Source organism: Tripterygium wilfordii, chromosome 15 (genome assembly GCF_013401445.1).
Source record: "Tripterygium wilfordii isolate XIE 37 chromosome 15, ASM1340144v1, whole genome shotgun sequence".
Taxonomy (NCBI): Eukaryota; Viridiplantae; Streptophyta; class Magnoliopsida; order Celastrales; family Celastraceae; genus Tripterygium; species Tripterygium wilfordii.
The window spans coordinates 6,475,144-6,500,511 of record NC_052246.1 but is presented as its reverse complement, the minus strand read 5'-3'; the positions used below and the strand labels follow the sequence as shown (position 1 = coordinate 6,500,511).

General features: G+C 36.8%; 2 protein-coding genes across 3 annotated transcripts; both read left to right on the top strand.

Annotated features, from left to right (window-relative positions):
* Positions 1-6,807: 6,807 nt before the first annotated feature.
* LOC119979990 (uncharacterized oxidoreductase At4g09670) lies at positions 6,808-10,754 on the top strand. Its single transcript, XM_038822626.1, has 2 exons — positions 6,808-7,337; positions 9,894-10,754. Exons 1-2 carry the CDS (start codon positions 6,876-6,878, stop codon positions 10,512-10,514), a joined length of 1,083 nt encoding a protein of 360 aa, XP_038678554.1. The 5' UTR covers positions 6,808-6,875; the 3' UTR covers positions 10,515-10,754.
* Positions 10,755-12,633: 1,879 nt separating this feature from the next.
* Positions 12,634-25,126, top strand: LOC120017201 (RNA demethylase ALKBH9B-like). 2 transcript variants are annotated; one of them, XM_038870341.1, is made up of 2 exons: positions 12,634-12,980; positions 24,860-25,126. In XM_038870341.1, the coding sequence occupies exons 1-2, from the start codon at positions 12,768-12,770 to the stop codon at positions 24,914-24,916; spliced, it is 270 nt and encodes an 89-aa protein (XP_038726269.1). In that variant the 5' UTR covers positions 12,634-12,767; the 3' UTR covers positions 24,917-25,126. The 2 variants fall into 2 exon arrangements, with proteins under 2 accessions (XP_038726269.1, XP_038726270.1); XM_038870342.1 differs by having other exon boundaries at positions 24,815-25,126.
* The last annotated feature ends 242 nt before the right edge of the window (positions 25,127-25,368 follow it).

The window sequence follows — 25,368 nt, the reverse complement described above, 5'->3', positions numbered from 1 at the left end:
GTTAGAAAGTTAATCCCTACTAGGAAGCAGATTTGGTCTAGCAATTCACAATTGTACGCGTGCTTGAGGATGGCAAAGCCTTGAGAAAATATGCAGTCATGCATTAATAACATTCATAGTAAGCAAAATAGGTCATTCCATGCATTATCATTGCATATTGTTTGCCCTTTGTGTATTATGGCAGGTTTATGCGAAAGGTATAGGTTGGACGACGCTATTCTTCTCGAATCATATGCATATCACTTGTTCGAAACCTCTTTTTGTTAAGGTGGAATTGCAAAACTCCCGAACATCATTTGCAAAGCATGTTTCAAAATTCAGCCAAGTTGAGAATGGCTCCAATGATCCCGAACACTTTTTATAAAAACATCTCTTTCCAAAATTCAGCCCAGCCAGAATGGCTCTAGTGATCCCGAGTGTCCCGAGTGCTTTTTATCAAAATCTTTTCAAATTTCAACTAAGCTGGGAATGGCTCCAGTAATCCCGAGCACTTTTTACAAAAAATCTTTTTCTAAATTTCAATCAAGCCGGGAATGGCTCCAATGATTCCAAGCACTTTTTATAAAAAATCTCTTTTCGAATTTCAGCCAAGCTGAGAATGGCTCCAACGATCCGGGCACCTTTTTTGAAAGTCGAAGGTCAAAATATTTGAAATAAAAGCATTCCCTCTCATGTTTCAATTTTTCGTATGAAACTCGGTTGACTACACTTTTGTCTGCCTTTTATTCCATAAAAGACATACAAAGGGGGGCAGCTGTAGTGATCGATTTTCGTCCGACTGAATTTTAAAATTATAATAATTAAAAATTAAAAAAAAGAGATAAAAAAAGAAAGAACACAAAAACAAAATAAAAAATCCAAACCCAAAAACTCTCTTCTTTGTTTAAAACCTATGAGCCCACAAATTGACAAAAAATTCAAGGCCTTTACACCCAAATAAGTCAAAATCTTGGCCCAACTACCCACCCAAGTCAAAACCCTAGAAAATATTTAGGGAATTAAAGAAAAAGAATTAACATAATAGAAATGGGAGATGTGTGGTGTGGATTAAAAGGTAGAAAAAAGACAAAAAAGGTAGGGTTTGTGGTTTCATTTGATTTTATATAACAGAGAAAGAGGGGGGTTGAAAAAAGGAAGAGGTAGCCGCACAAAAGGATAGAAAAAAGTAGAGAAAGGGTGGCTTTTTGTGTGGAGAAAAGGAGGCGTGAGAGACAAAGGAGAAAAGGAGAGAGAAAGGAGAGAGGGAGGAGAGAAAAAAGATAGGAGGAAAAGGGGAGGAGAAAAAGGAAAAAAAGGGAAGAGGAAAAAAAAAGAGTGAGTATTGAGGAGATTTGATTTTCATATTTGGGTCTTCAACTCCATTGTTAAGAAGTCAGGTAATTTCTTGTTCTCCTTTTTTCTTCATCTCTACTTTTTGTTAAGAGTGTGGCGGGTATTAGGATAATGATATTGGGCTTTAGGTTTAAGTGTGTTTTAGGCCAATAATGATTTTGTGTTGTATATTTATGGGTCTGTTGTCACCAAAAAGTGGCCCAAGGTGATGATGATTTGCAGGTGTACCAAGGATTATAGTTTCCTACACTAATAAAATGAAATGCACTAAATGTAAATAAGACTTCTATCTAGACAATTGAACGAACTATATTGAGACCTCAATAGTTCTAGGTTCCCCAACTCCACTGAAGTGCGCTTTGTTGAGATTGAAATGAAGAAGACTAACTAGACATCAAGAACAATTAACACAATGATGGTTGGCATTGAAACTTGACAAGAAATAAATACAAGAGAATTTGGAATGAACAACATCATATTTGCTCGAAATTGACAAGGATTTGGAAAAGTAATTGATATGCTAGGAAGCTTAAAAGTGCCTTTGGGCTTGAGTTTTTGTTGTCTGTTTGACTGATTGTTTATGTGTCCTTCATCTGTCTGTCTACCATCTTTTATAACTCCTGTCCTGCATGAAATTCTTCCCCATAAACCATGATCTTGTTGCAGCTATCCTTGATTTACTCCATGTTCTGTAAGTTGGAAGTTACTACCACCTTCTCACAACAACTTGCCTCATTTCTCTCATGTGTTGCCACCTGGACCATCTTGTAATAACTGCCACCACTTCTTCCTTTTTTCATGGGCCACTCTTAGCACTATTCTTTCTTGGGCAGTTATACTCATCAATTGGGCTTCTCTTCTATAACAATATGGGCTTATGGGCTGTACCTTGGGCCTAGTACATGATGGACTAGGCTTAGCCCATAATATTTTTAGTGCCAACCGGGCCTTTGTTATATTATTGGGGTTTTGTATTTGGGCCTTTTTGTATATTAGTTTAGGACTTTTAAGTAGTTTGGACATTTTGGGTTTTTGTTTTATTTCACATGTATTGGGTTAAATCCTATGTAAACTTTGTAATAGTGGATGAAAGAGCACATGCAGCAAATTATCTTAACAGATTCCCTAAAAACAGACAAAATGCCACTTTTCTCTATTTTACAGATTTTCTATCCAACCAACACTGCATCAGATTACCTATCATATTCTCTATTGTATTAAAATAATATTTATTTCTCTTTCCATTGTCTTTTCTGTTAATATAAATTACTTCTATTTAAAATAATTTTAATTCCATTTAAAACAATAGATTAATTATATTTGAAATAAATCAATTATTTTTATTTAAAATAATAAATTAATGCTATTAAAAATTGGAGAAGATTAATTATTTTCTTTGACAATAGAGGAGTGAGGAGAGAAGAAAGTGAGGGGAGAGAGAGGGGAGAAATAAAGAGGAGAGAGAGAGAGGAGTGAGGAGAGAGAAAGAGTGAGGAGAGAGAAAGAGAGGAGAGAGAGAAGTGAGGAGAGAGAAAAGAGAAAGGAGAGAATAAAGTAATAAATTGTATTATTTTATGTTTAGGAGAATGAATGGTAGTTCTCTAGATGTAGGGAATCACTGTTCATGTTCTGTAAAATAGGGAACCTCTAGGTAATCTGATGCAGAGCTAAATTTTGATAAATTCACTATAGTAGTTTCTATTTTACAGACATACACAGGTTTAGGTAATCTGATGTGGATGCTCTAAAATAGTAAAAATGCATGCATAATATTTTTAGGGTGTTAGAAGCATATAGGCATTTAGGGTTTGATTTCGTGGATAATGAATGCATAGATTGCATGCTTAAGATTTTAATTTTCATATTATGCCATGATTGACGGATGTATGTTAAGATTGTTTGTATATTGCTTCTCGTACGTCATGAAAACAAAAATGCAACGCGCTAGTTTTAGGATTAATCCAAGCCGTCTAACCCTAATAAATTCACCAAGATTAATTATGGAATTCTTATATTCTATTTAAATACCAAAGTACTATGATAAGAAGAACATTGAACATGATGTGCAGCTTGTGGACAAAACTCATGAACAAGCTGTGAAGGCTTTGATGAATTTAAACATCGAGGAATCACATCCCAATGTGTTCTTCTACAGCGCTGATTTGTTCAGCTATAGTAATCATAGGCAGGTGGCTCTACCCCAAAGTGCTAGATTTGGTTTTCTAGAAAGGCTTTATGTGAAGAATGGTGGGAATGCAGGCTCTAGCTAAGTTCAAATTAGGTTATTTGGTGTTTTAAGAGTTTGTTATGTTATTAGTAGTTAAACAACATGTCTGTTTGATTTGGTAGAATATTTGGGTTATTTTGGTGTTTGTTATGCTATTGGTCTGTTATCAACTTTTATGAATTTGTTATTGGTCTGTTAACTTTTATGAATAAGTTATTGGTCTGTTATCAACTTTTGTTTGTTATTTGGGTTATTTTAGTGTTTTAATGGATCAGGCTTTGTTTTAATGAACATTGTCTTATCTTTAAATTTTCATTGTTTTAACAGATATGTCTGCTAGTAGTAGCTGTAGTGATGATAGGAATAACAATGTTCAAATTAAGTTTCTAGCTTTAGCCTCTCGCTATGTCAATGCACGCAAAAGAAGGAAAATTGTTCGAGTCAGTAATCCATGTAGAACTTGTTCTTTGAAGGGATAAGATTGGGTTGTGGATGTGCTCAATGTTAACCCTGTACAGTGTCATGAATCTTTTAGAATGCCAGTTGATTTTTTCAAAATGTTATGCAGGGTGTTAAGAGATGACTACGAATTGACTTGCTCAAAAAAGATTGGCATAGCTGAGATGGTTGCTATGTTTGTATATATCTTTGCGCATGCTCAGTCTAATCGAGATATACAAGAGCGTTTCCAACACTCTGGAGAACCTATAAATCGCCTTTTCCATAAGGTATTGAAATCTATTTTAAACATATCAAAGGATATAATAAACCTAGGGGCAATGCACTCCATGAAACCCCTAGGTACATTAGGGAGCATCCGAAAGTTGAATATCGCATATGTTTCAAATATTGCATTGGGGCATTGTATGGTAGCCATGCCTTGGCTATTGTCAATGAAGAGAATAGACAGAAATATATTAGAGGAAAAGAAGTCCCAACGCAAAATATTCTAGCTGTATGTGATTTTGATATGATGTACACATATGTATCTGCTGGGTGGGAGGGATCTGCTCATGATAGTCGTGTATTGGAACATTCTCTGCATGTTGAGAAGTTGAAGTTTCCCAAGCCACCTCCAGGTAAGAGTGCTATTAAATAATTTAATGTTGCTTGGAAGAACATGTTATAATTTCAGATTTTGGTTTATACTGTTTATATGGAATTACACAAATACAATAATTTGTCATTGTAGGAAAACACTATTTGGTGGACGCGGGATATGCAAACAAGACAGGGTTTCTTGCACCATACAAAGGAGAGAGGTACCATGTCCCTGTATTTCAGAGTGGAACGCCTGCTTTCGGACCTCGTGAGGTTTTCAATAAGGCGCACTCGAAACTGAGAAATGTTATTGAACGGACATTTGGGGTTTGTTGACACCAAAAATGGACAAAGGTGATAATGAGTTGCTGGTTTGCCAAGGCTTATAGTTTCCTACACTAATTTGAATAAAATGTACTGAATGTAAATAAAACTTCTATCTAGACGATTGAACGAACTATCTTGGGACCTCAATAGTTCAAGGTTCCCCAACTCCACTATAGTGCGCTTTGTTGAGATTGGAATGAAGATGAATAAATAAACACCAAGTACAATTTACACAACGATGGTTGACATTGAAATTTGACAATGAATAAATACAAAGGAATTTGGAATAAACAACATGATGATATTTGGTCGAAATTGACAAGGATTTGGAAAGTAATTAGAATGTTAGAATGCTCAGAAGCTTGAAAGTGCCTTTGGGCTTGAGTTTTTTGTCTGTCTGTCTGACTGTTTGTGTGTGTGTGTTGTTGATGTTCTGTCTATCTACCAGCTTTTATCAGCCATGTCTTGCACGAAATTCTCCCTCCATAAATCATGATCTTGTTGCAGTTATCCCCTCATTTGTATCATCTTCTGTTAGTTAGAAACCACTACCACCTCTTCATATAAGCTTTTCTCTTACTTCTCTCATAGGCTGCCACATGGACCACCTTGTTGTAACTGCCACAACTTCTTCCACTTTACACGGGCCACTTTCAATACAACTCTACCTGGGTCGTTATTCTCAACAAGTGGGCTTCTCTTCTTCAATAATATGGGTTGTAAGTGATTCGTCCATTAGGCTGCACAATGGGCTTTATTCATGATATAAACCCATCAAGCACAATATATTTTTGGTGCCAACAGGGTTACAAGGAAAAAGTGATGGACATTGGGTTCAATGTCTTCTTTCGAATTTAAGATACAAGTAAAGATTGTGATTGCATGCATGACACTTCACAATTTTGTTTGGCTACATGCTGGGATTGATGTAGATTTCCATGAATTTGAGTATACTTTTGTCGTCGAGAATCAAGAACTATCGGATTTTATTGATCAAAATTTGGTAAATAAAGATGAAGAACATTTTATGATTGACGATGCAAACATGACTCAATTTCGAGATTACGTTGCCGAACAACTGTTTACCGCTTCATGAGAATTTGTTTTATAATTTTAATATATGTAAAAAAAAAATATGCATGTATTTAATTGTATAATATTTTAAGTACTTATATTTATATGTATAAAATATATGAAACTGTTAATTATAATTATTTATATTAGTTTAAATTATTTATTATTTACTTCAATATTTATTTACATATCTTACAACTTAAATACATAATACCCAGTAATTTGTCACTACAATTTCAACAGTTTTATGCTATGACCATAATTACAACCAAATATTACCAATATTTCAGACATTATATAATCTACCACCATATATATTATCATCATATATTTGGCTATACTAGATACAGAATCAATGTAGATCCAGAATCAATGAAGATCCAGAATCAATGAAGACAGACGAGCCCATTGGCTATACTAGATACAGAATCAATGTAGATCCAGAATGACACCAACCCAATCTCAATGAAATAAAGAAAACTTACTTTCGAAAATTTATTATATGCATTGATTTTTATTTATAAAAAAGGATGTTTCTCGTGTTGGGGCCATCTTTGACCATGGAAGGTCCATTCTAGCGAATTTCTCTCACTTTCGAAGAAAAATACTTTATCCTCCATTTTTTTTTATGGATCTTATCCATATAATTAATAGATATCCCGGCTATCATTGCTCAAAAACCAATCATGTCCGTCCAATTCATGACGACGTGGCCTCTCAAAACTTCTGCCGTTCGTTAATTTAATTATTAAATCAATCAAATTAAACCAAGGAAAAAAAACAAAAATGAAAAATAAAAGAAATCCGTGTCACTCTCAATCGGCTCGTCCTGCATAGAAGTCACACTCTCTCTGTGTCTTCCTCCTCATACGAAATGGCTCAAGCCCCAATCCGGTTCGGCATCATGGGATGTGCGGAGATTGCCCGCAAGGTGTCGCGGGCCATAACCCTGGCCCCTAACGCAACCCTCGCAGCCGTAGCCAGCCGCTCAGCCGAGAAGGCGGAAAAATTCGCGTCGGCCAACAATTTCCCTCTTAATGCCAAGATCTATGGCTCCTACGAGTCCCTCCTCGACGACCCTGACATCGACGCCGTTTACGTGCCTCTTCCGACGAGCCTTCATTTGAAATGGGCCGTACTCGCGGCTCAGAAGAAGAAACATGTGCTCCTTGAGAAGCCCGTGGCCCTCAATGTCGCGGAATTCGATAAGATCGTGGAGGCTTGTGAGGCTAATGGTGTGCAGCTCATGGATGGTACCATGTGGATTCACCACCCTCGGACCGCTAAAATGAGGGAGTTCGTGAACGATGTAGAGCGTTTTGGAAGCCTCAAATCGGTATGTTTTGTTTTCATGATTCTAGAGTTTGATTTGCTTGGCTTTCTACTTCTCTAAATCACTCTTGTTTTTGTTAAATTTGAAATATCTTGTCTTTACACCATTGTTGGAGCTAATTTTGATGTCTTTCAACCCGCTCCCTGATTATTATTCTAGATTATTGTAGCCAGATCTATGACTTATATAGCCCATATATTGGGTTTGCATGGTGCCATGGTCACATGAATCTTTTACTAAATTTTGCAAATCACATCAAAGGAGGATTATTTTTTCCCTGTATTTGGTCAAGGTATCATCTCTGTTTCTCTCAGCTGATAATTTGAGACAGAAGTTACTTTTGCCAGTTGGTTGCCATTTACTTTTGCCTCTCTTCCCTCCACAATATGCATTACTATATTTTGCGTTCATAGATGGGCTTGAAAGGGATCTGCCTTACTGGTTCTCTGAAGATATGCTTGTGAGAAAGTTACATTTCTTATTGTCATTTTGATGCTTTCTCACAGTCACAGCTCATGGATTTTACTCAAAAATATTTTGGGTTTCTGAGTAGCTACTTTGTGATCATCCTCCCAATTGGATGCCATGTTTTAACTTTTTTTAATAAGAGAAACGTGGATGCGAACCTATGCAACAAGTCTGAGTATCTTTTGAGTCATTGGTAATTTAGACATATCTGTATGGCTACAGGATACACTTCTACCTAGTCATGTTATATGTCATAGGGGCAGAACTGTAGAAGTCTTTCCGATTTTGCATCAGTTCTGTCTTCATATAATGTTTTACATAGCATATCCAAAGAAGTGATTGTCATCAATGCCATTACATGTGCAAACAATGAAGAGATTGCAAGGAAATGTGATTGACACACTTCCTGCTAGGCTTCTTAAGACTCCACACATGTTTGAACTTGTGCTGCTAAAGTATGAAACTTGCTATGGGAGTGGCTCACAAAAGATTAGAGGGGTCTTCGGTTGAGTCTTTTGGCTGGAAAAGGCAGCGGATCTAAGTTAGCTGTTAATGAGATGGTGGGGATATTCCTTTTCTAAAAGGCATTCAGGATGAGAGTCTGATGAGCTGTACATGCAGAGCGCCAAATTTTAGTGGTAAAGTCTAAGAGTATTCCTTTTTCCTGGTTTTGGTGGGCTGATTTTAGAGCCTCTAAGCCTTTTCATGTTTGAGCCATGTTAAATCTGGTGAGTCCAAATTAAATCATTGTTTTGATAGTGGGATAGGGTTTGTGGTGGCATGGCATCGGTGCAATCGCAATCTTGCAATGACCTGGTGGGCCGGTATTTCTAAGATAAAGATGCTAGTATGACGTTGTGTTCAACTCTAAGATTAAAGTGACCCTTTTGAGGTCCATCCACATAGTTGCTATTAAGCAGCATTAGTACTGGTGACTGAAATTATAGTTGTAAAGGGTTGGTCTCTTCATAAAGATTTTGCAACTTTGATTAGAGCACTGAGTGCACATCCGAATAATGGGAGCTGAATTTTGGTGGGGGATGAAGGGAGAAAGGAAGAGAACATTTTTCAGTTGAGTTCTGTGGACTTTTGTATACTGGTATTAAAACATTTGGGAGGTTGAGGATGTGGGGTCCTCAACTGCGATTGTCTCCCAAATTTGCAAGGTGGAAGATGTCACAAAATGCTTTTTTCAGTTGTACTGTGCCACTGATTGAGTAGGAATATGGCAGGGTGGAAGCTATACGGTGCATTTTTTGGCCTCAAACCATTTACAACTTTGGATAAATCTAGACTAATCATCTCCAAAATCCCTAATGTTTTGAATACTTAATAAGGTTATCTGTGATATCCTAACGTGATGGGCTCATTAGATCTTTCCAAATGGTCAAAGAAGTATGCTATCTGTGAACGTGAAAGAACCTTCATTTGTCATCTTGTGATTGCTTTCTTTAAATGAATTTGCTCTCTCTTTTTGTTTTTACTGAGTTGTGCTTCTTTGTCTTCCTTACTGTGTGTGCTCTGGTCTGGACTGGAGTATTATATTATCTTTATCATTTTATTAATTGGAGCACATATTTGTCGGTCTGCTCCCTTTCTGAGCAAATGGTAGTGACGTCTGTTCCATTGAATCTGTGTGCTGATTCAAGTGGGAACTGTTTCTATTTGTCTTCTGAATTATTGCATACAATCTGTTCGCTTTTTCTATGGTGAATGGTGATTATGTTGGCAGAAATGTTTCTACATTTTGATTAGTTTTAGTAGGAAAAACTCTGTTACAAAGTGGCAAAGAGATGAGGTGAGATGTGACATTCCATAGTGTCTGTTGAGATCGTCACCTTTGTTAATGGATTTCTCCTGTGAAATTTATATACTTGAGCTGCTGCTTACTTTTAATACAAGCTAAACACAATTTTGATGACTTTGAAAAAAAATGATTAATCGTCGTAATAATTTGAGTCAGAGCTTGTGAAAATTCTGTTGTTATTAGAAATCATGTTGTTAGCTGTCACGCCCTTGTAGTGTCTGTATCCCATTGCTCTCCCAGTTACATTTTAGCAATTTTGAAGAGTTATTTTGTTTTCCCTGCAGGTGCATGCTTGCTTTTCATTTGCTGCTGCTGATGATTTTCTCAAGAATGACATCCGTGTGAAGCCAGATCTTGATGCACATGGTGCACTTGGCGATGCTGGATGGTACGGGATCAGGGCCATCTTATGGGCTGCTGACTATGAAATGCCGAAAGCTGTAACAGCCTTGCGCGAGCCTGTTTTAAATGATGCAGGAGTGATTTTATCTTGTGGGGCCTCTCTATGTTGGGAAGATGGGAAAGTAGCGACCTTCTATTGCTCTTTCTTATCAAATTTGACAACGGACATAACTGCCATTGGAACAAAGGGAACTCTGCATCTTCATGACTTTATCATTCCCTTTAAAGAGAACGAGGCCACTTTCAGGACATCAACAAAAGTTGGGTTCAATGAACTTGTGACCGGATGGATACCGTTGCCGAGTGAGCACATTGTCACAACAGATCTTCCTCAAGAAGCTCGTATGGTTATGGAATTCGCTGGTTTGGTTGGAAATATAAAAGCAAATGGTGCAAGACCTGAGAAGAAATGGCCAACTATCAGTCGAAAAACACAGCTGATATTGGATGCAGTGAAGGCATCAATTAAGAAAGGTTTCGAGCCTATTGGGATAGCAAATTGACTGAAACCTTATCGATAAGTGTTTAGCATGAATGAAGATGAAGGCAAAAAAAGCAATGGTACAAGGAAGCCGCTGCAGCCTGCAGTGCAGCATTTGGGGTTTTACTTCTGTATCTAACAGACTGCTTGTGCTTATATAAAAAGAAATTGCACGTGTGTTTGAATAATTGAATCTAAATTCTAAATAAATGTCTAGTGTTGGAATAATAAGTTTGAAAAGCATTTTGGGTCACATTTTTCTAAAGTTGAGTGTTTATACATATGAAATAATGTATGATCAAAACTTCCTCTCTTTTTTTTTTTTCCCTTATAATGCATCGAACAATGGATAGCATATTAGAAACTCATTTATGCATCGTCATGACATTTATATAGGCAGAGTTAGGGGTGTTCATTCGGTTTTTGGTTTGGTTTTTAACCATAATTGAAATGTCTTAATTGATTCGGTTATAATATTTTAGAATTCATAATTGAACCATATAGTTCGGGTAACCAAACCGAAAGAACCATATTTATCGGATCGGATCGGATTGGTTTTTGAAGAAATGAAAAAGTATGAATAAATCTCAAATAGAGTGAGAAAATAGATATGATTGACTCCAACTCCATCTAACAAAGTTTGATACAAATTCATGATAATGATAATAAATATATTATTTCATCACAATTAAAGAAAAATAAATTTACAAGACTGAGAGAAATAATATGATCAAGAAAAAAAAAACATACATGAAAATGTCTATCCACTTTCACTTTAGAAATAATCAATCTTAATTTATATGAATTTTAAAATGATAAGGTCATCATGAGTTTCAACTAATCAATCTTAATTTATAATTTGTGTAATGATTAGGTTAATTGGTATCTAAATTTATAATTTGTTATGAAGATATAATTAGAGTTTTCATCTAAATATGGAACTTATATATATATATATATATATATATATATATATATATATATATATATATATATATATATATATATAATGTATATAATATTTGGATATTTATATAATATATATAAATATTTTTTTCGGTTATAACCGTAACCGTAACCGAAATAACCGTAATTAGAAAAAATATCCAAAATTTTACTAAGATCATAATCATATCCGAAACCGTAACCCAAAAAAACCGAACCGAAAATCGAATAACCACAGTTATGGATTGGTTTTTTGTTTACGGATCGGTTGTGGACACCCCTAGACAGAGTCGTCAGGAAGTTATGCTTTGTGGACTAATATTAAAATAATATCATTTTGATCCTCTCGATAAATTTTTATGAGTTCCGAAGATAATGCTATTAATGTTTTTAGGGATATTTAGAATAGTACAACTCCTAAAAAATAAGCAGCTAGCTAATTGGAGAATGCTACCTTCCTCACTGTGAAAGATAACAACAAGACTTGATACGACAAATTTCTTCAACAAAAACCTTAAAGCACTATGATGCTTATTTAACAAAGAATTGTTTTCTGGTAACCACTTATTAGGATTTCAAATTAGTTGAAGATTCAGATATTCATACGCTAAAAACAACCAATATTAAAACTAATATTTTCATTCAAAAAATATGATATTTATGATTCCCTTCCTAAATCCAACTGAGCTACACTATTAAGAGTTTAGAAAATCTCTCAAACGAAGTCGTTGAGAAAAACTGTCAAGAGCCAACTGAACTATCTAGTAAGTTCAACTAAAAATCAAGAAAATATCAAAGACTATTTATCATTAGCAAACCGGTTAACGCCATTTTTGCACACCGAAAGATAATCAGTGTTCCAATTTGCATATCATAGTTTAAAACGTTTCAATTTAGTCATTCAATGATAAAATTGTTTTAAATTAGTCTCTCGGGCAAGGTTTTCCAATTCTTAATTCCACGTGGATAATGAGTTCCACGTGGACAAAACCATTTTTTTTAAAACAAAATATGTGGACCAATTTCTCTCACCACTTGTACCCTTCTCTCTCCCCTCTTGTCAAGCCTATCTTACTTCTCTCTCATCAATGATTCCTCCATTCTTCTCTTCTCCGTCTCCGACGCCAGTCGACGGCCTCTTCATCTTCTCCGAAAATGGCCAAGATGAAGATTGCTTTTTAGCTTGGTTGAACCAAATAGAGACAGGGAGAGGGAATCGGAGTCCAAATTCAGAAATTCCAATTGCGTTGGTTTGTACTTTTGTGGCTATTTTGTGTGAACCAACGAACCACTATCGAATCTACTCGCTAACAACTGAGTCAACCCAGCCATGGCTGTGACAGGTAATCTTGATTGGGTCAGAAATGACGACCCTTTCTTGATGAGGTGGCTCCCCTTCCTCTCGAGAGATCTCTGTCATATGTGCAATCAATTCCTCTCCGACCGCATTCGTTCTCTCAACCCAAAAGTTGATGGTGAAGCAGAAACTTTGCGTTCAGATGAGGAATCAGAAGAGACGGGGAGAGAAAGGGGGAAGAAGAAGGTAATTAGGTTTTTAGTGTTGTCTAATTAATTTTATTTTAATTAAATTGATAAGTGGTTTAGAGATATTTAATTAATGTTATTGAGTGTAATTAGTTGTAATTGATGTTAGTGGGTGAAATGTTTCATGCCATTATTTTTTTAAAAAAAATATTTTACACATTGGAAATGTTAGTCCACATCAGGTTAAAATGTTGACTTTTGTATGCCACATAGGCAGTTGACTGCCCAAAACTCAGAAATCCTACCCAAGTGATCAACTTGAAACGATTTTATTATTGGATAACTAAACTGAAACGTTTTAAATTACTGTGTGTAAATTGGAACACTGATTATCTTTCGATGCGTAAAAGCGATATTAACCCGATATTAACCCATTAGCAAACCTAATCCACTGACTAAGAATACTGGACAAGAGTTGAAACAAGCCTATGTTTATTTGTAGCTATAAACTCAACTAGGCTATAGGACGCTAGATTGGATTTGGGCACCAAAGCTTGGAACTTGAATCGCTCCTAGAAGGCTAATGCCACATCAAACGAAAGCGATCCGCATCCGTTGGAATAATTTTTGAGAAGCTCCGAATCGAAACTTCTCAAAAGTGGAATCGCTTTTGATTATTATTATTATTATTATTATTAAATGAGTGAGTTCCACTTTTACTTTAAATTTTTTTTAAAAGAAGATGGGGCCTACATTTTAACATTTTTTCAGTTAACATTTTTTAATTAATTTTATTTAAAATTATGTAGATAACGTTTTACCTTTTAACATTTTTTAAAATTAATTTTGACGTTTTAACGTTCAGTTAACATTATTTTAATTAGTTTTACATAAAAAAAAAGTATTTCTAAAATATTTATAATTTATACTTAATTAATTTTAATAATAAATTATATTTATTGGATTAAATTATAAAAATCATAAAATTTAAGATTACAAAATTTAAGGTGATACTTTTATTCAAACAGTTTATCTGTTAGCGTCAATTTTTAGTTCACCAAATGCATTATAGTATATATCATAACTTTAAGCTCTTAGTTAATTATTTTTTTTCATAATTTTTTCGCTAGCGTTGAAAATCAATCTAAACTCACCCTATATATTATTATCTGTAGCTACATTAAAAAAATGCAATAGGGTATATTTGTTGGACCAACAAAAATTTCATCTCTATCACAGCAATCACAATGGTAAAATTTTACTGGGTCAACAAAAATATATTGAATTTTGTGTTTTGTGTTTTGTGTTTTGTTGATGTGTTTTGCTGATGTGACCCTATTACATTTACTCTTACATGTATTTCAATATAGTCACATTAACAAAACACAAAATCCAATATATAGTGACATTTACTCTTACATTTATCAATGTGTTTGCTCTAATTATTTTACCACCCGTAGGCCTTCCAAAACACCCTTGATTTAAGGTGTCGTAAAGACCAGCTCAAGAGGCGTACTGGAATACAGTATCAATAAGTGAGCTATTGCACACTTTCTTGAGGAAGTAATAAAGAGAATTGTCTTATACACAAAGTTCATTTTTGGAGCTAATGGTATTTAATTATTTATTATGCACTTAATATATATATATATATAATTTTGTGACCATCTATTTGTGTGTGTGGAAATCTGTGTTACAGCTCAGCTAGTTGTGCATCGGATTTTAGCAACTTGGATTAGGGAGGGATAAGTGTATGTATACAATGGTGCATTTTTGTTAACTTGATTTTTAATGTTATTTGTTTGCTTTTTTCATTTTAGGGAAGTGTGCTTTGTATTTTTGTATAAAACAAAGCAAGCATAGAGGATCTCATGCTTGCCCCATGAAAATAGGCCAATAAATTGGTACCATGGTAGCTCATAAATTCTCAAGACCAAATAAAAAGGACATTAAAATCCATCGATGGCCCCCTAAATGAGCGGGTGACCGGGCTCTGCTGTAAAGATTTTACAGCATATTACACCGTAATTTCAAACAACGGTTGGATTTAATCTTATTGAACCTAATGGTTGATATTTTAAAATCTCAAAAATACCCTATTTCATTTTCTCTCACTAATCCCACACAATCACACAGAGACAATCAAACCTAGAATTGCAAATCTTTAAGACAAAGAGATCTCCATTTATTTGTCGCGCAACCTTCAATTGCAAATCTCAATTTTTGGGCATCCAAGAAACATAAATGTCAAACCAAAAATCAAAGATGATTTGAATCGTTCAGGAAGTTCGAACAAATTGCTGTTGAGAAAATAAAAAGAGAGAAGGCGATACGTGGGTTGGTTTCCTTGTCTGCTCCACTCACTTGTTTTCTGTTGAAAAAAATAAAAGAGAGAGAAGGCAAGGCTTGGGTTGCTCGATTTCTTGGCTCCACTCACTTGTTCACTTCAAGCAATTTGGTATCACTCTCACGGCAGTCTCTCTACTGCTGTCATTGGTGGTGGTTGGCTTGGTTTCTTTGCTCCTGCGAAATGATTGTGGAGAAGGTCACGATTGGGTTAAATTTGGTCGTCGGAAGAAGAGGGAAAGGAAGTGTTTCTCTTAAGTGTGTCTCCGTGTGGGATTAGAAAGAGAAAATGAAAATAAATTTTTTTGGGCTATTAAGATTTCAGCTGTTAGATTAAATCATGTTAAATCTAACGTGTGTTAAAATTACGGTGTGTTCTGCTGTAAAATTTTTACAACAGACCCCAAACACCCCCAAATGAGCACCATTGTGAATGCGCCACAATTAGTATTTACACCTTATTCTCTTACATGAAAAGACAAACAATGAAGTGATGTCATATCGTTGTGACTTTTAATTTTGTGCACAAAAAACATGCATATTGTAGACAGAGATATTCAAATGGCCTCCACACTGTGAAAGACATTAAATTTGACTTTTAAATTTGATTTTAAAAGATAAATTGGTACATTTTTCTGCATATTTAAAAGATAAATTATCTTTTAAATTGTGGATTTTTTTCTGCATATTTAAAGATAATTTATCTTTAAAAGTCACAATTTAAAAGAAAATTTTAAAAACCTCACCAGTGGGCCGATTGTGCTGATGTTCTGATGGACTAATCTAGGCCGTCTATTTGGATTCCTCATCTGGAAATAAAAATGAAAGGTGATTGGTTAATTTATATACTAATTTTTGGATTTTCATTATTTTATTAGCGTAAGAAGACGCAGATATGTATATATTTATAGTAGAATTGACCACCAATCACTAGAGGTCACGTGGCAATATGGGATCCACAATTCATAACTGTCAAGCAATCTTCATCTGACACATGGCAAAGGTAAAGAGATTTTTGAATTAACGTTTATTCATTTTGAAAGAAAATTTGGTGCTAACTGGCTTGAAATCCATGATACAATTCCTGAAAATCATGTCTGTCTAAAGATTGATGTCCGAAAGCTATGAACAAGGGATATTTTGTCTTAATTGTTCTAATCTTGATTTAAAACAATTGGTTCAACATTATTCGAGTTTTTAGCTGGATAAGTGCAAATGAGCTCAGAAGAAATCAAAGTTTGTTAGCTGAATGTTCATGTTTTCTCTCAAGCACAATTTTATCATCTGCACGATAATCAGAGTGAAAGATCACGTTCATCCTGCACTTTGAAGAAGAAGAAATCCTTCCACGTTCAGCTATACAAAAGCACTGCCTAAATGACCGTTGTTAGCCATTTTCCTTTAATTGCAAGCACGAAATCTACAATAAAAGAAGATGGAAAGAGACACAGGTTCCCAGTCTTCCCACATCTACCATGAGGAGAGCATGACCCGGGATGTTCACCATGATGTCCACTACTAGGGGCTATTGTGGTAATGAAGCACCTTTGACCTAGCAAGCAGGATGGCAGTTCTCCACGACCTCCCATGTCTGCACATGTCAAGAACATGCCAAGGGAACATGAGTTGAAGATTACCATGATCACCATGAAGAGTATAAAAGGAGGAAGAAGAGAAATCTACAAGCACCCCGCATCAAACACGGACTCCGCATCTACAAATCTTTACTACTTTCTTAGGCAATGACTCCGATCACTTATCTTTACAATTAGCATGGTTTCGGCCAACTAGTTTCTTATATTATCCTTTAGTTTTCAAGCCTCCGTGGCTATGTTTAATTTAAGCTTGCAAAGCACGTCAAATACATTCTAGGATGAATTCCTCGGTCAATGAAATTCCTAATGCATTCTAGCAATGTGTGTTTGTCATTTCATTTCAATAGGAGCTCTTTCATTCCGGTGTTAGCCTCCTATCTCCTACTTGTCTCACTTGAAAATTTTTGAATTTTAAGTCTTTTTCTCAGAAGGCAATATCAAACCAGTAGCCTTGTGTTCTCAGTCTGCACACAACTCATTTGGTGAGCAAGTCAAATTTGGTGGAACCCTTTATTAGAATCTTTGGACTGACAACAAGACTTGGTACACCTAAACACACACGCTATCCATAACCCAAACACTCTTATCCTCTAGTGCCAAAAACATGACATCTACTACCCAGTGCAGAAGACAACAAGCAATATATAACCACACGACATAATCATCAAGATGATTTATTTTATTGGAAGGGCATTTCAATAAATATGTAAAAAAGTTATGGATGGTTATGGATGAGTAAAAAATGTCATGCCTAGTCAGCATGACAGGTGGCATACAGGGGAATGGCTTCCCAAAACAATCCAGAGATGAGTCAAAATAGAAAGTCAACCCAAGGGAAGGGGAACGTGAAAATCCGAAGAATCAGATAATCCCAACCCAACAACCATGCATGATCTGTGAAAACAACTACCTAAACTCAACCCAAGGAAGGAAGACCTCACAAAGAATCTCCTATCGTCAACCCGAGATGTTTCAAATTCAAACCAAGAGATTAAGATGAATTGTCATATAGCAACAAATCTTAACGGTGAAATCAAACCAATATATGGGATAAGGAACCATCTATCTGAGACGAGGTATGCACTCTGAGTTGCATCATTAGACATTAAATTGATTCTTCAGAAAGATACTGACAAGAGCGTCGAAGTATCCCCGGGCCATGAAGGGCTGCTCGTTCTTGTTCTTGTAGGTACTGAGGTTTGCTATCCACTTCACTCTTTGGCTTCGGGAGTTGACGTGTCAGTCGTGCAGAAAATACCATCGACAATTTGGCGTCGTGTATGGGAATGAGTATTGATCCAGTGAATCTCTATACTGCATCATGACGGGGAATCTAAAGAGAAAGCCAAGGCTGGAGGATGTACCTCCTCTTGAACAAATTGGTAAAAGACAAAGAAGTCATCAGAAGAGATAGAGAAGTCAACATGAGAGTGACGAAGATGGGATTTCTCGTGAAAAAGAAATCGACGAGTACAAGCAGCATTGGGAGATCTCATAGAAGAAGGAGTTCTAAACTGAAGAGAAGGCATGGGTGTTCCCCAAGACTAGGAGGGTGCAATGCCGCATCACATTCCTAGGAGGTAGGACAGAAGCTCACGTGACGGAAGGCCGTGAGATGGAAGGTCTTGGACGGTTTTGGTCTAGGAGCTTGGAGAATTCTTATGTCACGAGATGGCAGGTCTTGGATGTGACACCGATTTATGTTTCGGAGCCTGAGAGCTCATGAAAATATGAAAGACAACATTCAAGCCGAGGTCTTACCTCGTAAAAAAATATGATATGCGAAAGTGGTATCACTAGGACGAGGTCTTACCTCACAAGAGAATGATATGTCAAATAGGCATCACCACAACGAGGTCTAACCTCATCTAAGCCTTCATCCCAATACAAGGTCATACATCGCATGAAATTAATGGTTATTTCACATGCCACATAGATTTGAGAATAAAATGAGGGTTATATTTTGGGGGCTGTAACATTACTCTTGTACAAAATGGGAAATGGTTAATCCTCATAATTCATCATGTTTCTTCACTCTACCGGTTTCATGGAGAATATTCAATCTTTTGATTAAAATAATTTCTCTGAAAATGTGAAAAATGAATGCATGCATAACAAAGAAGCATTTTAAATCGGAGTGTTGTCAATTGGTGCTACTTATAAGGTTAAGGTTAATATTGTCCTTTAAGATTGCCGTCTTGTTTTGAACTAGCAAGGTGTGTGTTAATTTGAACTCGTGTATATTTCTTGAACTTCTAGTCTCATATCTTACCAAGGCTCTTATGGTAGTGGATCCATAGGTTGAATATTTCCTCGACTTCTATTATGGGATGCAATAGGATGGCTTAATAAACCTGCCTTGTTTTGGTTTAGCAAAATGGACTCTCTTTGAGTGGGCGAAGTTGAACAGGTTTGACTCATTATGGACTTGGAGTGGGATAGCACTAGGGTACGTTGCTGCTACCTGTTGTTGCGTGTGTGTGCATAAGCACCCATGCTTATGTGCATCCATGTGTTCTGCATTTTGATTGTAATGTCCAAATCATGGAAAGACCTATTCACAATGCGCATGATGCTGAGTGCATTTGTCCTCCATGTTGAATAGAGTCAAAGATTTACCCAAGATTTACTTTATTGATTGAAGACTTTATTGACAAACTCAATATTGATTGAAGACTTTCCTTAATTGAAGATTCGGCAATCAATATTGATTTGTCTAAGTTCATAATTGATGCCTCAATTGTTGACTAATTGATGCCTCAATTGTTGACTTTGATAGTGACTTTGATAGAGATTGTAATTACTTAGATCATTGATTGTAAACCAATGTAATAGCTATATATAGGTGTTTCTCACTTCAATAAAAGTAATTGATTGCAAAATTAAGTTGGTATCGGAGCAAGGTTCTCTTAACATACTACCTCTCCATCACCGTAGCTACTAGGGGCCGACTGCTCCAACCATCCGACAGAAGCCGATTGCTTCGTCCATAACAGGTGCCGATTGCACCATTGAACAAGAATCTCATCCAGAAATTACAAACAACTCATGGCTGAATCCGGTGCTCTTATAGTTCCACCTGTGGTGACGCCAACTCAAGAACCAACCTCTATTCCTTATGGGATCAAACTGAATGGCTCAAATTTCACTCTTTGGTCTCAGGTGGTTACTATGTTCGTTGCTGGACGAGGAAAGATGGAATATCTCAAAGGTACGACCTCGAAACCTACTGTTAGTGACTCTACATATAACAAGTGGATGATGGAGGATGCTACTGTAAAAGGCTGGCTTATTGGCTCTATGGAGGCCGATATAATGAATCTTTTTATTCGTTTACCCACTGCGAATGATGTTTGGGATGCTGTGTCTCAAACATATTTTGAGGGTGCTGATAAATCTATTTTGTATGATCTGTCTCGAAAAGCTATGGCAACTAAGCAGGCAGGGCGACCTGTGGCTGCATACTATTCCGATCTTAAGGTTATTTGGCAGGAGCTTGATCATCGTCGTCCAATTACCTTTACTCAGCCAGATGTGATTAAGACTCGAATGGCTGAAATTGATGAAGATCGAGTCTATTCTTTTTTGGCTGGGCTTGATGATATATATGATTCTGTTCGGGGAGATATTCTTCGTACTAATCCTCTACCTGGACCTGATAATGCTTTCTCAACTGTGAGACGTGAAGAACTTCGCCGGAATACAATGATGTCTTCAGAAGTTCCTCAGATGGCTATGGCAGTTCGAAAATATGGAACTCCAACAAGTTCTTTGTCACTGTCAGTACCTACTGGTGGTAAATGTACTCATTGCGGCAGCACCAAACATATTGTAGATACTTGCTTCAAAAAGCATGGATATCCCGAGTGGTGGCAGGCTCACAAAGAGCGATTACAAGCTCGAAAAGGTGGTAAAGTTGCGCTATGCACCTCACCTACAGTCCCAATGGCACCGACTCCTTCTTCAATGGATACCATGGCTTCCACTACTCCAGTTGATATCACTCACTCTGTGGTAGATCCTACTCTTCTCCAACAGTCAGGTAGTGTTGGTCTAGCCCTTCTTGCAACAAATTCTGAAAAAGATCCCGGTTGGATTCTTGACTCTGGTGCGACTAATCATATGACCTTTGATGCGTCCTTATTACATGATGCTTGTTTACCAAATTGCTCTACTGTCACCAATGCCAATGGTGTTTCATATCCGGTTACGGGCGCTGGAAGGGTTAACTTAACTCCTTCATTATCCTTGGAGCACACTTTATTGATTCCTGCTCTTTCCAATAATCTTTTATCTGTGCCACAAGTTACTACACAACTAAATTGTTTAGTATTAATATATCCTACTTTTTGTTTCCTTCAGGATCTCTGCAGCGGGGAGATAATTGGGCGTGGTACTAAGAGAGAGGGATTATATTATGTGGAAGATGTTAGTATGGGACGATCTCTATCAGCAAAAGGGTCATCTAGGGCATCAGAAGATCAGATTCGGTTATGGCATCATCGTTTGGGTCATGTCTCCTTCGGGTACTTGAAATATTTATTTCCTACTTTATTTTCTACATGTGAACCTTCCAATTTTCAGTGTGATACATGTGTTTTGGCCAAGAGTCATCGTGCTACTTATTCTGATAGTACTAATAAAAGAGTTGTGCCTTTTGCGTTGGTTCATTCGGATGTTTGGGGACCTGCCCCTGTTACTACTTCTACTGGCTTTAGATGGTTTGTATTATTTATTGATGATTGCACTCGTATGACTTGGCTTTACCTTATGCGTCATAAGAGTGATGTGGCTGCTTGCTTCCGCACGTTTCATACCATGATCAAAACACAATTCTCTACTAATTTACAAGTTCTTCGATCTGATAATGGTGGTGAATTTGTAAATCAGGAGTTACAAGCTTATTTTCAGACTCATGGAATTTTGCATGAAACCACTTGTCCTTATACACCACAACAGAATGGTGTTGCTGAGCGCCGAAACAGACAAATTTTGGAGATTACACGTGCTGCCCTTATTGGAGCCCACATGGCACCACGTTTTTGGGAAGAAGCTGTTACCACAGCTGTATATCTTTTGAATAGGGTACCCACTCGTGTTCTACAATTTCAGACACCACTTGATAAATTGGCATCCTATGTAACACTGCCATCGCACCTCACACTTCCTCCCCGGGTGTTTGGTTGTGTTGTGTTTGTACATTTACAGAAACATCTCCGCACGAAACTTGATCCTTGTGCCCTCAAGTGTGTATTTGTCGGTTATCATCCTTCACAAAAGGGTTATCGTTGTTTTCATCCTCCTACAAGTAAGTTCTATGTTACTATGGATGTCACCTTTTCTGAACATGAAATGCTTTTTTCTTCACCCAATTCCACGCTTCCGGGCCCGAGTGGTGATACTGTTGTTGAAGCTCCAAATTGGATGGAGTTGTTTCCTGATCCACTGTGTGTTGCCGATACTGTTGCTGAAGCTCCCTCTCTCTCATCTTCGCTAGTACCCACTCCCGATACTCCTCGTACAGATCCTCCTGAGGTAAGCATTGAGTCTGATGTTAATACTAACAATATTTGTGATAATACTTGTGTCTCGATTGAAACTGACAGATACGTACTCCCACCAAGAAGTACTCGTGGTGTTCCACCAGATAGATTTTCACCAGAGGTTATGCGAAAAGTGAAATATCCTATTGCTCAGTATGCATCCACTCACCGACTGTCAAAGGAATGCCGAAGCTTTGTCAGTAATATGACTGTCATAGATATTCCTACTAAAGTGCAAGAGGCGTTGTTGGATCCAAAATGGGCAACTGCAATGACTGAGGAGATGACAGCACTTGAGAAAAATCAAACTTGGGAATTGGTGGAGTTGCCGAAAGGAAAAAAAGCTGTTGGTTGTAGGTGGGTGTACACCGTCAAGTGCAAGCCTGATGGTTCGGTTGATAGGTATAAAGCTAGACTTGTGGCTAAAGGATTCACCCAGACGTATGGGGTTGATTATCAGGAAACGTTTGCTCCTGTTGCAAAAATTAATACGGTTCGAGTCCTAATATCCCTAGCTGCAAATTTTGATTGGCCTCTACAACAATATGATGTAAAAAATGCTTTTTTACATGGTGAGCTACAAGAAGAAGTTTATATGTCTCTGCCCCCAGGATATGAAGCTCCAGGTGATCAAAGTGTCGTGTGTAAACTGAAGAAAGCCTTATACGGGTTGAAACAATCTCCTCGAGCTTGGTTTGGTCGATTCCGACTTGCTATGAGAAGATTCGGCTATAAGCAAAGTAATGCAGATCACACTTTATTTTTGAAAAGAGTTGGTCATAAATTAACGGCTCTCATTATTTATGTTGACGACATGGTAGTGACAGGCAATGATTCTGAAGAAATGTGTAAACTGAGAGACTATTTGTCAACTGAATTTGATATGAAGGATTTGGGAGGATTAAAATATTTTTTGGGCATTGAAGTTGTTCGTTCTGAGCAAGGAATATTTTTATCCCAACGAAAGTATGTGCTTGACTTATTAACAGAAACTGGTATGCTTGGATGTCAGCCAATTGGATCTCCTATGGAACAAAATCATGGATTGGAAGAGTCTTCGAATCAAACTTCAATAGACAAATTACGATATCAAAGGTTAGTTGAGCGTTTAATCTATCTGTCTCATACGAGGCCAGATATTGCATATGCGGTCAGTGTTGTGAGTAGATTTATGCACAATCCTGGTAAACAACATATGGATGCAGTTATTAGAATTCTGAGATATTTAAAATCTGCACCGGGAAAAGGCTTACTTTTTTCTAAGAATGGGCATGCAGACGTATGGGGCTATACCGACTCAGATTGGGCAGGTAAAGGAGACCGAAGAAGATCAACCACTGGGTATTTAACTTTTGTTGGAGGAAATCTGGTTACTTGGAGAAGTAAAAAGCAAAAAGTTGTCTCATTGTCTAGTGCAGAAGCCGAATACAGAGCAATGGTGAAAGGTATTTGTGAGTTGTTATGGCTCAAACGGCTTATGGGGGAGCTGAGTTTGTCCATTAAAAGACCAATGAAATTGTATTGTGATAATCAGTCAGCAATTAAAATTGCTGAGAACCCAGTGCAACATGATCGGACTAAACATGTGGAAATTGATAGGAATTTCGTGTATGAAAAGCTAGAAGAAAAAATAATTGAAGTTTCGTATATGAAGACCGAAGATCAGTTGGCTGATGTGTTAACCAAGGGCGTGTCAAATTCAGTGTTTGCTGATTCACTTGTCAAGCTGGGCATGTACGATGTCTATGCACCACCTTGAGGGGGAGTGTTGAATAGAGTCAAAGATTTACCCAAGATTTACTTTATTGATTGAAGACTTTATTGACAAACTCAATATTGATTGAAGACTTTCCTTAATTGAAGATTCGGCAATCAATATTGATTTGTCTAAGTTCATAATTGATGCCTCAATTGTTGACTAATTGATGCCTCAATTGTTGACTTTGATAGTGACTTTGATAGAGATTGTAATTACTTAGATCATTGATTGTAAACCAATGTAATAGCTATATATAGGTGTTTCTCACTTCAATAAAAGTAATTGATTGCAAAATTAAGTCTCCATACACTATGCAAAGGTATGGCTCGGTGCAATAGATTTAAACCTTGAGGCCAAGCTCTAACATGTCAATAGAATTATGCCTTTAACCTTGGTTTCTTGTTTCATACTATGGATATGATCTCTTTGCAATTTGTCCTCCGAAAATCCATCTGCTTCTAAAATTTTCTATTCCTTATGGAAATTGACCAAAAGTGACGAGATAATCTATTTACATTAGTATTCTTTTTCTTTTTATTTACTTTTTCTGGGTCAGAGTACCAACTTTTCACTCTAAATGGAGAGTAAGAAACACCTTTCTATTGTGTACAAGTATAATGGTTCGTTTATTGGTGTTTGGCTTCCTCAGTTGCAGGTTCCTACTGATGTGTAGAGTTTGGCCTTACTACAATAGGTGATAAAGCTAACACTAGAGCAGTTACATTTATTGCCTGCTGAACAACGACACTAGATGATTCGACTCTAGCAAGCGCTTTGTTGAGAGCAGATGCATCCATTATAGCATGTAGGGTGGCATGTTATGCTTGTCATGCAAAGCAGCTTTTGCTGTCGGGAGCAGCTCCAGTGTATGCAAGAAGATGGTTCAGCAATTGATTCAATTCTTATTTCTAATGGCTTGTAAAATTATATTTTCGCAGGTGATCCTCGCTTGGATCTAAAATGCATAAGTTTGTGCCATCATATAATGTTTTTCAGCATATATAGTAAAGAATCAGGGAGAAGAAAAGATGAGAAGATAATAAGTTATTGATCTTTTGCAGACTTGAGACATCTTTGTCTAATGCTTTTTGAGAAAAAGGGTTGGAATTCAAAGTACTAGCAACCAGATAAAGGTCATTTAGAACGGGCCTCAAGCCACTGCCCATCTTCAACATCTAATTTATCTTATGGAAAAAAGAGTTG

Excerpts from the sequence above, each read along its gene's own strand:
- LOC119979990 (XM_038822626.1), top strand. The coding sequence starts at position 6,876 with ATGGCTCAAGCCCCAATCCGGTTCGGCATCATGGGATGTGCGGAGATT. Across the intron at positions 7,338-9,893 it reads GTTTTGGAAGCCTCAAATCG|GTGCATGCTTGCTTTTCATT; the intron begins GTATGTTTTGTT and ends TTTTCCCTGCAG.
- LOC120017201 (XM_038870341.1), top strand. The coding sequence starts at position 12,768 with ATGGCTGTGACAGGTAATCTTGATTGGGTCAGAAATGACGACCCTTTC. Across the intron at positions 12,981-24,859 it reads GAGAAAGGGGGAAGAAGAAG|GTGATAAAGCTAACACTAGA; the intron begins GTAATTAGGTTT and ends TTACTACAATAG.